This window comes from Hyposmocoma kahamanoa, unplaced genomic scaffold (genome assembly GCF_003589595.1).
Source record: "Hyposmocoma kahamanoa isolate Upper Pololo Valley unplaced genomic scaffold, ASM358959v1 94, whole genome shotgun sequence".
Classification (NCBI taxonomy): Eukaryota; Metazoa; Arthropoda; class Insecta; order Lepidoptera; family Cosmopterigidae; genus Hyposmocoma; species Hyposmocoma kahamanoa.
Window position 1 is genome coordinate 4,635,470 of NW_020654878.1, and position 13,019 is coordinate 4,648,488.

At 33.3% G+C, this 13,019-nt stretch overlaps 1 protein-coding gene across 2 annotated transcripts in view; it reads right to left on the minus strand.

Annotated features, from left to right (window-relative positions):
- LOC113237904 overlaps positions 1-13,019 on the minus strand; it is a 100,297-nt gene that overhangs the window by 62,563 nt on the left and 24,715 nt on the right. For both annotated transcript variants that reach the window (XM_026474619.1, XM_026474618.1), the window contains exon 2: positions 5,935-6,052. In XM_026474619.1, coding sequence (XP_026330404.1) covers positions 5,935-6,037 — 103 coding nt within the window. In that variant the 5' untranslated portion in view covers positions 6,038-6,052. The remainder of the gene's footprint in view (positions 1-5,934; positions 6,053-13,019) is intronic.

Consider the following 13,019-nt stretch of genomic DNA (forward strand, 5'->3'; position numbering starts at 1 on the left):
TTAATCAAATGAAAAATATTATTAAGTTTTTGTTGAATGTCAGAATGTATGAATTACCATGATATTCAATTATTTTTTGTCAAATTATTCCACTAATTTGTTATAATTATTAATACAAAGACTGAACACTTAGAAAAAATTGCTTCGATCCGACCGGATTCGAACCGATGACTCCTAGCAAACTGTGCCAGACGTTATGCCAACTAAGCCATGCAACGACCCAGCGGACCTCATGAATTTTTCTGAGTGGTTGTTGTCGGACCTTCATTTTTGATTTTAACGATTTATTTGCCGTAACGAATACCGGCCGGATTGAAGGAATTTTCTCTAAGTGTTCGATCTTTGTGTTAATAACTATAGAAACATATAATATTTTTGCACACAACGTCCGAAAATTGCCTACAGAAAAAAGAGTTAAGTAAATGTTTGTAAGTAAAAGATTTGATAAAATTACACTCAGGTCACGTCTATAATTTTGTCACAAGTCGTTTTAAGAAAAAGTTATGACTTTTCGTTCCCGCAACGTTCAAACTGTACAAAAAGTTTGACTGACAGTTTTATTGACACTGCGTTTACACACAGGAGTTAACTTATTGATTTAATAATAATAGTTAAGTTGTTGACGTTTTCAAATTAACTTTTGGAAGTTTCTTTCGGTGTGGTTTTTTTTGCAATACAAGTACAACAACGTTAACAAAGACCTGAGTGTTTTATTAAATGTAACAGGAAATCAAAGGAGTAATTTTTCCGGTTATGGCGACCAATACGTTTTTGGAACCATCTCCGTAGGGTCAGCGTATATGTGGGTTCAATGATTTGATGGGATGATTTCAAATCAGATACTTTCTATATAAAGCTCGGTTTAAAGAACTCTATCGTACTACACGGATACGAACCGAAGAAACTTTGAGAGTGAGTTTCTAAAAAAAAAAAAGAATTGTCACGGTCACTTTTCCTTAGCAAAGATATATATTATGGCGATAATACATTAGTTCTTCAAGCCAGGGCTGGTAGCTGTAGAGTTACGTAACGGGGTGACGAAATACTTTCATAAATTTCGCACAGATGGCGCTACGGCCAAAAAAGTTGTTAAAAAACCAAATACAAAACACTTAGAAAAATTCGTGAGGTCCGCTGGTTTCATTCCATGGCTTAGTTGGCATGGCGTCTGGCATGGTTTGCTAGAAAACGTCGGTTCGAATCCGGCCCGATCGAAGGATTTTTTCTAAGTGTTTGACAAACTAGTGGAGTAATTTCACAAAAATAATTGAATATCAATTCAATACAAATTCAATGGTAATAAAACAATTATGACAATTTCCACTGTGAAATGAAACTAGTTTCTCTATTTTTTACTTATCATATATCGATATCAATTAAAAAAAATCCGCTTGTGAATCATTGAACCAAGGAAGGTTTTAATTATACAGGGTGTAATCGTTAAGTGAACCCCGGTGATTGTTCAGTAAATATAAGAGATATCAAAAGCTTTTAAATTATTATTATATTAGTACACACGCCAGCACATCAAGCTACACATTGACGTATCTTGTTCCGTTGCACTGGAGGCGATTTTCGAACAAAAATGTGCAGTCTGATGTGCCGTTGTCCGCACATCGAAAGTACATTACTGATGAGTAAAACAACATCAATATTCTTTTTTAAATAAAACTAGAAATATCCAAAATTTTAACGTTAAACGCTCCCATATATTTAATATGACATTCGAAAAGAAACTTTAGTTGACCCACTTTAAGAGGTAACAGTAAGTTTATACATAATGAAACTGCTGTAAATAAAGCCCATGTCCATGAGTACAGTTTTTAGAAAAATAATTTCTTTTTCGTCTTCAGATAATTTCACTGTAGTATTATGGGTAATTTTTAAGCAATTGACAGACCAGTCAAATTAAAGTCTTAAAAAGTGATTCTAGATAGTCGTTTTTATAAATTTAGGGTTAGTTTAGTTAGGAACTTAAACCCGAACCGATGGCAGGAAAAAAGCTCAGAGAAGCCAAAAAAGCATTGTTTTCGATTTTTCACTTCGTTGATAACAATAACACCGTCTTAATGTGTTATGAAACAAAATAGAGGAAATGTCCACCTTAAATGTCTTTACCATGCTTGACATCACCAGTCAGGTACTCATATAGCATAACTAATTTATTAGAAAATATATTCTTTTAATATAACAATATATTTTCTATTTAGAACAACCTACATCATCATTACAATGTTCCGCCCGTGTTAAAACAATTTCATACACGCCGCCCGTAATGCGTACCTGGATTAAGGTGCTAATGCTCATTCTTCGTTAATTTATTTACTCTTTATTTCATTAACTTAATATTAATGTAATGAATTATTAATGAAAAAATTAGTTGTTTTATGACAAAACTAGCAGTTCCATTAAAATAATAAGTTTTAAAGGCACCTATTTCATTATACAGTGAAGTTTACTTATTAATAATAACAAACAATACCTCGTAGAGTTTATTAATTAACCCTTGTAACACATAACTAAAAAAGGTTTTGTCAAAGTAGAAGAAAAACACATTATGCTAAGTTTGTCATAATTATCATGTCTTCAAAAATAAAAGCTGTAATAACGTTGCCAGACGGGCGTCGCCGTTGCGATCCGTTGTCGCAACGCTATGATTTCAACGCACCGAATGCCACACGAGCATTGCATTGCCGCAACGTAACGCCGCTTACATACGCACCGCAACACCCCTCCCGCTTTGTCTCCAGGTCCCTTATCTGATAACGCACCATGTGGTATGTAGTTCTAATTTGTATTTAGTACGAGGCAACGTCACTGCTCAGGCTACAAATTTGCAACGGTGGTGCGTTCAACAGGGCGTTCAAGGTTTGAACGTACAGTGTGTCTTGTGTTGGTTGTGTACAACACAAGACAAGTTTGCGCGCGATGTACGTACGCGCAAACCTTGAACGCATCACCACACCGTTCCGAATTTGCGGCTCACTAGGCCGACGCAACGCATGTGGCATCGCTCCTATGGCTTCTATTATGTTGAGTGTGTGTGTGTGTTACTATTTTTGACAGCATGACAATTAAAAGAAAGCATCGTTGAAACGATGCTTTCTTTCATTCATTTTGATTCATTGATTATTATTACTATTAGTTTTAAATGTAATATTTGCAATGATATACCGTAGTCAGCTATCATTGCCGTATGTTTGTTTCACTTAGGTAAAAACTATCGCGGAGCCTTAGCAGGGCTGACGAAACTGTTAATGGTTTATTACCTAGGGCGTTTCAGCTATAAGTAACCACTGCAATTCCTTTGGCTGTATTAATTATGTATAGAAACTTGTTACATCCTAGTTTTCTTAGAGAAAATCAATGTGTTCAATTCAAGCAATTATTTCGTATTCTCGGCTTGAATAAGTACCTGTACCTACCCCATTCACGCGCTATAATTGAAAATAAATTAATCAATTTTATGAAGTGAAAAAGTACTCGTATATTTTTTTAAACAAATAATGTCATTGAATTCTCATTTGCAATAAAAAAAAAATCTTGACTTCTACACACTTGTAGGGCTCCTTCAAATTATATTAAATACAAGCGCTACGCGTAAGTTTTACTTCACAATTGTTGTGACTGCAAAAGAGGCGCGCGCGAGTCGCGACGTCCGTAATATTGTATGAAAATTAGTAGCGACGCGGCTGCTGCCGCTTATGTAAGCGTCTAATTTGAAAGGCGCCCATAGACGTAGTTTGTATAATAAATGCGTGGTAAACATGACTAATACAATACCGCACATTATTTCTACAAGACAACTGCGGGGTTTAAGCTATTTGTCAAAAGTAAATGGGGTTTAGAGATTTGGGGATAATCTTAAGATGTTATGTTCGATATTATCTAATTCACTTTGATAAAATTTAATACAGCTTTTTGTCTAGGTAACGGGGATTATGTCTTTGTTTGTTGTTTGTTCTTTGTTGCTTTATGGCTTTTCTTTCAAAACTTAATCTTTTGATGTTAATATCCCCGAGCTTATATGTAACGTACGGTTATAACATTTGACTTCGTGTGTTTTAGATTTTTTTTGTAAATAAGACAAAGACGAAGATTAATGGAAGATTAAAGGATAGGTACATTTCTAGATAGAAGTTTATGCAGATATTGATAAAAAGTTGTATTAAAATACATCGCACACGTAACCAAATACAGTCGCAACTCAAAATTGGGGATTTGAGAAAGCAGGATTGAAAAAAGAATGTAACCAATACATATTTTCTCTTTTATAAATGGACAATGAAGTACTGTGCACAAATAATAATTACAACTTTTTTATATAAAAAAACCGACCTCAAAAGCGCGTGGAATTACATCTATTTGCCAAATTTCATTGAAATCGGTTACCGGGAAGTGCGTGAAACGAATTTATACGCTAGTTTGCCACCCTTAGAGATAGAATATTATAATAATATCTTCAAATTTAAATGGGACCAATACCGAGGTATAATCTTTCCAATAAAAAAATTCGGTCCACAAATGCCGGAGTACTTGCATAAAGCCCGGTCCACATTCTTGCCAAGACTTCACGAGAACAGACAAATACGAGTGTGTAGTGACCATATTCGTTAAGTCTCGCCTATGCTCGTGTGGTCTCCACTTCGTGTCGGTATTTCGGATCCGAATCAAAGGGCTCTCGTGTAGTTTTGTGTTTGCGCGAGACTCTTTCCTCCACATTGTCGTCACGGCAGTCCGCCGGCAGTAACCGCAGTTTTCTGTTGCGGTGTATTGATATCATCCACCATCTGCGTCTATTCCAACGTCTCTTAATAAGTTTTTTTTCTCGAATTAACAAAAAATTGTAATATGCTATAGCACATAATGCTGCAGCAACAGACGTATCTAACACGTCCATCTTGTATGACTACCGAATGGACAACTGTGCGGGCGAGAATGTCGAGAGACACTCTCGGTCTCGTCCTGTCTCGGCAAGACCCGAGACCGGGAAGTGTCGACGAGAATGTAGAGTGCACTTTATATACATACAAAAAAAATACAGTCGAATTGAGAACTCCTCTTTTTTTGAAGTCGGTTAAAAGTAATCACTTTATTTGCAATAAAACCCATTCAGTATTTATTTTTATTTTTCAAATTGTGCTTTCTCAAAGCAACGTCAGTATTTGGTTTTTACGTCATCACATCGTCGTTTTCAATCTATATCTGCACGACGGAATCAATACTGTCACAAAGCGAAAATCGCGCGATTTTGAATTTAAAAAGTTTGGCCTTTCCCGAAAGGTAACATTTTCGTTTAGTGACGGTATTACTACTCTCCTATAAGAAGAGCGTTTTAGCCGTAGTTCTAACACGGTGTAGGGACGTTACACATGTTTGAAGAGAAATCTATTCGTATAAGTTTTATTACAAGGCCTTTCTCCAGCTGTAACTTAACTAAAAATCGTATTATTTTAGCAAGCATTTAGAATGCGCAGCTTACGCACAGTACTGCTCATCAATGTAATCTTTCTTAAATTTACAATACGATTTACTATTTATATAGCAAATGATCCTTCTTGTTGTGCCCGCCTGTTTTTCAATAATTGTCACTATTCGCGATGGAGGCAGTTATGTGCTTGGTAAGATTCTACAAAGATTTTGAGTCTGTACTTAGAAATTTCTATGGGCAGCGTAGTTTCAAAATGTCATGATATACTGCTAAATAAAATAATATTAAAAACATTTTAACGTAAACAATGACAAGAGTTTGATTCACGAACCGATGAGGTTAGGTAACAATAATCGAAAGTAAACAGAGTACCTCACGGTGTTGTTTCAGGACTACACTAACATGGCGTACCTCAAGGTAATATTTGAGGTTCTATTTGTAATAGTAGTGAGTCACATTAAAAATTGCTATTCTGGAACATTTGTATGCATTTATACACTTACCTGACGCACACTCAACCAAGCATATAATCAAGAGTAGAGCGAGGGCGTTGGTGACAGACGCCACTGGGGGGCCAATGCGACGTCTGCTTCTGTCTTGTGCCATTGTCTTGAGTTGTCGCTGCAACAAGATAAAACTTATCAGCATTTTTTAATATAAATTTTACCTGTGTACATTGTATCTGTTTTGTTATTATTTCTGAACAATCATTGAGTTATATGTAACTAAAAATAATTCTGTGCAGGGTTTTCGTGTTATGCTGCGTCTACCGTAATGGTTATAGTACCTACATTTGGCATGTTTGATGTAAATAGAGTACCTACATGACTTTTTCGTCATAATTAAAATACATTATTTTTTGTTACGAGAGTGAGTGTATCGCCCAAATCTATTATAAGGACAATACAATACAAAAATTCTTTATTGAACACCAAAAAAGGAAACAAATACAATACAATTAAATTAAAAATAAGCGGTGATACAATGGGCAGTCTTTTCGCTTTAAGCGGTTTCTGCCAAGTAACTAAGGACAGTATATAGCAGTAGAGTTCCTTGTGAAAGAGTTCGTCCAGGGAAGTACTGCCACTGTATCTATTTCTGCCGCCAAGCAGTAATGTGAGCATTACTGAAGGGTATGTATGGGTGTTGGTGAATTTACGGGCACGTGGGACTAGTCAACTTTGCGTATCAGGGTCACGCGCGTGATAGCATTTTTATTTTGGCATTAATTCTTTATCTATAAGGTGGCACTTGGTTCCTCGTAAAAAATATAGATGTCTCTGTAAATCAGTCTGCTTTGCAACAGATTTTGTAAAACATTAATTCTATAAAATACATAATATCCGTTCATTTTTATGGTTTCATAATTCTTATTTGAATTTTAATTGACTGTTTGAAATAATACATCACAATTTGCCTATAACAATTTCACAATTGCATTTTGAAAAGTTCCGTTTTCGATCAACTTTTTATGGACTATTATGTTATGGTTTCTAAAATTAATGATAATTAGCTAAACTAGACGACTGCGAATCTTGTATAATTATTATACTAATTATAGTATTCGCGAAGATTATCTTTACACCTTTGTAATGTATAACATTTTAAATTAATGTTCAACCAAGTGAGTCAAACAATACTGTTCTGTGATTGGCTGATATTTTGGTACATAAAATTGATAATATTTGCTAAATTAAAACATTTACGAGGCTTATATAATAGTTACAATTCTTTAAATATGTTTTAACAACTTATTAGGTAAACCTTTTAATTATCTTCAGCACTGTACAAATATAAACGACTACTGTTTTGTGATTGGCCAAAATAGTGTGTGTATGAGTAAATTTTCAAAGGAGGTTTTGAAGGGTATAAAAAGGAATGTAAGGGGTGGCTCATTATAAAAAATGCCGAACCCTGAACCAGGAAAAGTTAAGTACCTACTTTGTAACTTGTTTTACTGCTTTGCTACTGTGTAATTGTGTTGTGTAAATAGGACCAATGTCCCTTATAAATACTTATTGTTTTCACTTGTCCACTTTAATTAGTTTTTTTTTAGCCAAGTGGCTAAAAAAAATTTTGTATTAACTAGTACCTTAAACATGTCAGTGCTGCTTAAAACTAATCCTTGAATTTTAGAAATAGTGTCACTTGTCAGTTTCACTTGTCTATCCTGTTATTTTTAAATCTCTTGTAACATTTTTTTTTGTTAGTTAAATGCTGGCATAATTGATAAAAACTAAATTATGTTTTTGTTAGTGATTCTGGCTCTAATTGCTTAGGTTTACTGTTATACTGTTCATTGATTTTTCGTTTAACCCTATATTAAAATAAAACTTGGGTTACTACAATTCTGCTTTTGAATTCTTTAGATAATTGACTTCCCTATATAATAGAGTTTAGTACTTAAGTAATAATTCCGGGATTTTATATCACGCGCAGTAGCAGTGCTCCTCAGTTCTCTGCGATTCAAAGCTATAAGTAGTACTGCAACTGTTACGACTATTCGATCCGTCACAAAATATCACAAAAAAAATAATAGATACATGCTTCTTTGTGGCCTTTATTCATAATTGTGTATCAATTTTGTAAAAATAATGTTGTAATAGTAAATTGACGAGGCCTAGTGCTTTATGTTATAAATTTGACAATTTCACATTATAATTTGTTAACTATAATCAATTAATAATAGATTTATTCCTAAATAAAAATATATCGCGCGTACATATGTTTGTTTATTGCATACAAATATTATTAAAGATTGTCTATTTAAGATTTTGTAAAAATGTATAAATAATGTATAATATAGTTTAATATGTAGATCGAAGTGTTGCATCACTCAAATTATTGAGGCTGCAGAGCTCCAATATATTATTATAGTAGCAGTAGAGTTCATCTAGGGAAGTAATGCCACTTATCTATTTCTGCCGCCAAGCAGTAATATGAGCATTACTAATACTCGACTAGACTAGACCTGTGCTATGGTCTAACCAAATTTGAGATTTTATCTCCCAATCTTTTGCCTGAGATTATTATAGTAAAATATTTTTATTACATAATACTTTAAAGAATGCTATATTTTTGTAGCTGTGGACTTTCTTGTGAGAGTTCGTGCAGGTATACTTACCTGTCACCTTACCTATTTCTGCCGCCAAGCAGTAATATAAGCATTACTGCGTTTCGGTTTTGAAGGGTAAGGGTGCTGGTGAAATTGCAGGTACATGAGACTTATCAACTTATGTCTTAGAGTGATAAGCGGCAGTACTCCTCAGATTTTTGTGTTTTAAAGCTCTAAATGGCACTGAAACTGTCACGGACAATCGTGTCGCTTACTGTCAGGCGCACGACTTGTTCGTCCCGTCACTTCGTATTATAAAAAAATCTTCTATTGAACCAGTTTCAACCTCACTGGAACTTTCCTAAGTGCATTACATTGTTGCAATACAGAACTCTGGAAGTTCTTAGATATTGATGATTCTTTCATTTTGAAGTAGAAAAGTAAGAATTTTATAGAAACTTTGAAACCGGAATCTGGATCAGAACTCTGGCATTGGTTTCTATCAAAGTCGATAAGTCAATAGCGACATCTATGTAAATCACGAAACGTACTGTGATTTGCTTACGTGTCAAGTTTCCAAGTTATAACATAATAAACATTTTATGCACCAATGAAGCCAGTATACTCAATGCAAATGTTATTTTAACCATAAATACGTAACTCACTGAAAATGTAGTTGCGGTACATTGCGGTAAAAGTTGTCTCTTTCTGAACCCTTATTTTATATTGGTGTGCAAGAAAAGTAGTTTGGCAACGTCTAAGTACAATAAATCTAGAACATTTGACGATTGTCGCTACTTCTGTGCCATCTGAACGTCTTTTCTCACTGGCTAGTATCAGCCTCAAGGCTGTCAAAATTATAATTTTTTTGTCGAAATTATTTTTGAAACGATGTTTATGAGATCAATTTTATTCAAAAATATACGATCCGATTTGTGGATCGATTCAGAGGCATACATGGTCCATTACCATCCAAAAACAATTCAAAGCAAAAATCATCGAACAGTCTAACAGAATTATGATTAGTTTAATTGTTTTCTTTGATATAACACAATATAATGTAAATAAAATATAACAGAATAAATCAATGCGTATTACGGACTACACCTGCCTGAAATATGATTTAAATACATTAGACGTTGCCCTAAATAATGTTTATTTCAATTAACATCAAAACAATTGTATTATTCACAATGTCTAACAAAACATTTTCTCTCTTAACAGATATTTATGAAGGTAACGGCCAAATTCTAATTGCATTACAATTAATAATGAATAGTATATTTGAGAGGTATTCTCGAGCCATTTCCTGCATTAAATCAATATTACATTTTGCGGATCTTGAATTTTTTTTAATAATAAACTTGAAAAAATATATATCTTTAATATTTCACTGCAAGCATCCATGTCGAGATACCTATGACTTTTGATTTCTCCAAAACAGTAAAAGAGCATTCGACGTTCAACATAAAAAGACTAAAAAAAAAAATAACTTGCTCATATATATTGCCGCAAACATTATCATATTTTCTCTTTCAATAAAAAATACTAGAAATCTGTTTTTTGGATGTAAAAGTCAAAGTCAAAGGTAAAAAAAAAATCGCTGCTGGCCTCCCCGAGAAGGAGCAACAACGGTAAAATTATATCAACGAAATGCACTGATAAAGACATACGTACTAACTTGAACTCATGTAAGCCAAAAGAAATAGACGAAATATCTTCTGTACGTTCATTTTGTTCAATAAATCGCCACCCTACTGCATTCATTCAACATGGATTCAATTTTCAGATTTCGAACGCCGCTATTGTAAACATTGGTTTGAGAAAAAATGCCGCATAAAATTTTTCATATAGGTTAGACGGAACAAACCAAGTACTACAATTGTGTCAAATTCGAAACTTAAGAAAAAGAAAGCGAACTGGTACGTATCCTACAACAACTGATTTTTGGTAGGAAACTAAAAAAAAATGTAGTTAAAGTAATTTTAATAATAAACAATCATAAATAAAACTGTCATCATTCCAGATTCTTAAGTTCGAAACACGCATCTCTAGATAAAAATTAATAAAAGTCTTTCCATAAATTAGAATTAAGTTATAAGAGAAATGCATTTCCAACAACCACCAAAATGTATCTTAACAAAAAAAAAATGTATAATACCAAATGACGAACCGAACTAACAAGTCACAGCAACACACACAAGACACGCCTGTCCATAACAGACGCAGTGCCACTCAGTGCTTTAAATCGCAAAGATCTGAGGGGCACTGTCACTGCGCCCATCACCCTGAGACGTAAGTTAACGAGTCTCGTGTGCCTGTAATTTCACCAATAAATAAATAAGTGATGTTAGATAGTTATGGAACATACAACTGAAATTCGATGTATATTTAAAATTGTAATTTCGTATTTAAGAACATATTACAGTGAGAATATGTATATGTTGCCGACGTGAGATATTGAGGATGCAATTATATGTCTGCAATCAACAGAGTATTGTAGAGTTTATACAAGAATAAACTGTAAAAATACACCCGCAACATTCGATATCTTGTGGCATCAGGCACAGAAATGACATTTGTGGAAACAATACATTGCAAGCTATAGCCGTACGGCAGGACAAGGTATTATTTATCTTGCACTGATTTTAATAGCTTTTCTTTTACTTACGGCAATAGGTTATTGTTATTCGAGGACGCTTGTATTAGAAAATGTATTTCCTTTAAAAGTAGTTAAAGTTATTGTTAAAAACAATTTAACGAAGTATAAAATACTTATACCTTCATGGTCTTGGATTATTTTTTCCATTTTTATAACAAAAACAATATTTAAAAAATTATTAATGACCCTCAAATTGGAAGTTGTAGTCATTATGGATACTTTTTGTTTTTGAGAGAAAAATCTCATCATTTTAAATCCCTGATATAGGAAACATTTCCGCCAATTTGCATAAAGCTCAAAAGACTAAGTAACTTGGACATTTCCATTGACCACAGAGAAACTAACTCGCTTGGGAGTTGAAGGTTTCATAATAATCTAAAGTTTGTTCTCTAAGATTTTGGGATAGCTTTTGACTAACTACACTTTCCTTGTTTATTTATCCTATAATATAGCACACAGATTTTTCAATACGAAAACGTAATGTAGGTTTTCAAATAATAATACACATTCTATGAATTTTACATATTGATAAAGTCGATGTTGTGCATATTTTAGCAGAAAAGTACTATTGGAGTACTTCAAGGCGCAGTTATACGACCAACCTTTTACATTATTGATTTTTTAAATTATGGTTCATTTTATGTTGTTTTGATTTTGAATTCATAGAACTTCCAGGTAACTTAAATATTCCATGATCACAAAGTAAGGTTCCATTGAGACAAAAACTAATACTACAATAAAAACTAAACCTAGTATGACGTTAGTTCTCTTAGATTTTATAATTAACTTCGACTAACTTTACTTAGCTCTGAAAGTTCATATCGTTATAGGAAAATAAAGCTCTTCAGGGATAGTGTGGTACTAACTTAGATTACAATATAGTAATATTGTTGTTTGCTAAAATTAATATAGGTAAAGGGGAACAATTTATTTGAAATTGACGGCCATTTTGAACTAACATATCTAATAAATATAGAGATTGTATGACATTAATAAACAATTATATTTTATATTTTTATTGAATTGATATTCGATTATTTTTATGTGAAATTACTCCACTAGTTTGTTATAATTATTAATACAAAGATCGATATATTTTAGCTAAAAAAATGTCATAAGCCCCTACCAAAATATTTGCCGTCTTATAATGTTTCTGTCGTGTTAAAAACTTTCCTTCGATCACACCGTTTACCGTTTTATATGCATGTACATCACAATATTTACGCATCTAAAAAGTAATACTAGACATAAATTTGATACCTAAACCAAATTATAGTTAAGCCGTCCATTTTCTTTCTAAACACGGACCATAGAGCGTGTAATTGTTCCGAAACATCGAGAAAACAATAAAACATTATAGTGTTTCAGAAACTCGTAAAATGAATAACCACGGGAGTTTTCTTTATTCATTGGTCTACCAAAACGCGTGGGTAAGGGAAAATTACGCAAAAGGCCTCCGTGAGATGCACTATGATGTAGAAAACTATTATTATCCTTGTAATACTCGATATTTTTATAAAAGCTTCGATACAACAAATAATGAAGGTTGTTAGAATGACAAATGACAATTTATTAATGTCAACTTATTGTCAGTCTTTGACGTCACCGATACAGAATGCGTACAGTATATGTTACAATGTAAAGTCATATCGAGCTTTACAAAATGATGATCGACTGATTTCGGCTTTGTAGAGCGTCGTCTCTGTCATTCATATTTATGTGACATTTTGTCGTTAATTTAATCCGGTGTTAGCCAGTTATGGCCGACAATTTTTCTAAAGCTGGTTATGTAGTATTATCTGGTATTATTTTAAAATGGTCTGTTATTATTTTAGAATGGTCTGGTATTATTTTAGAATGGTCTGGTATTA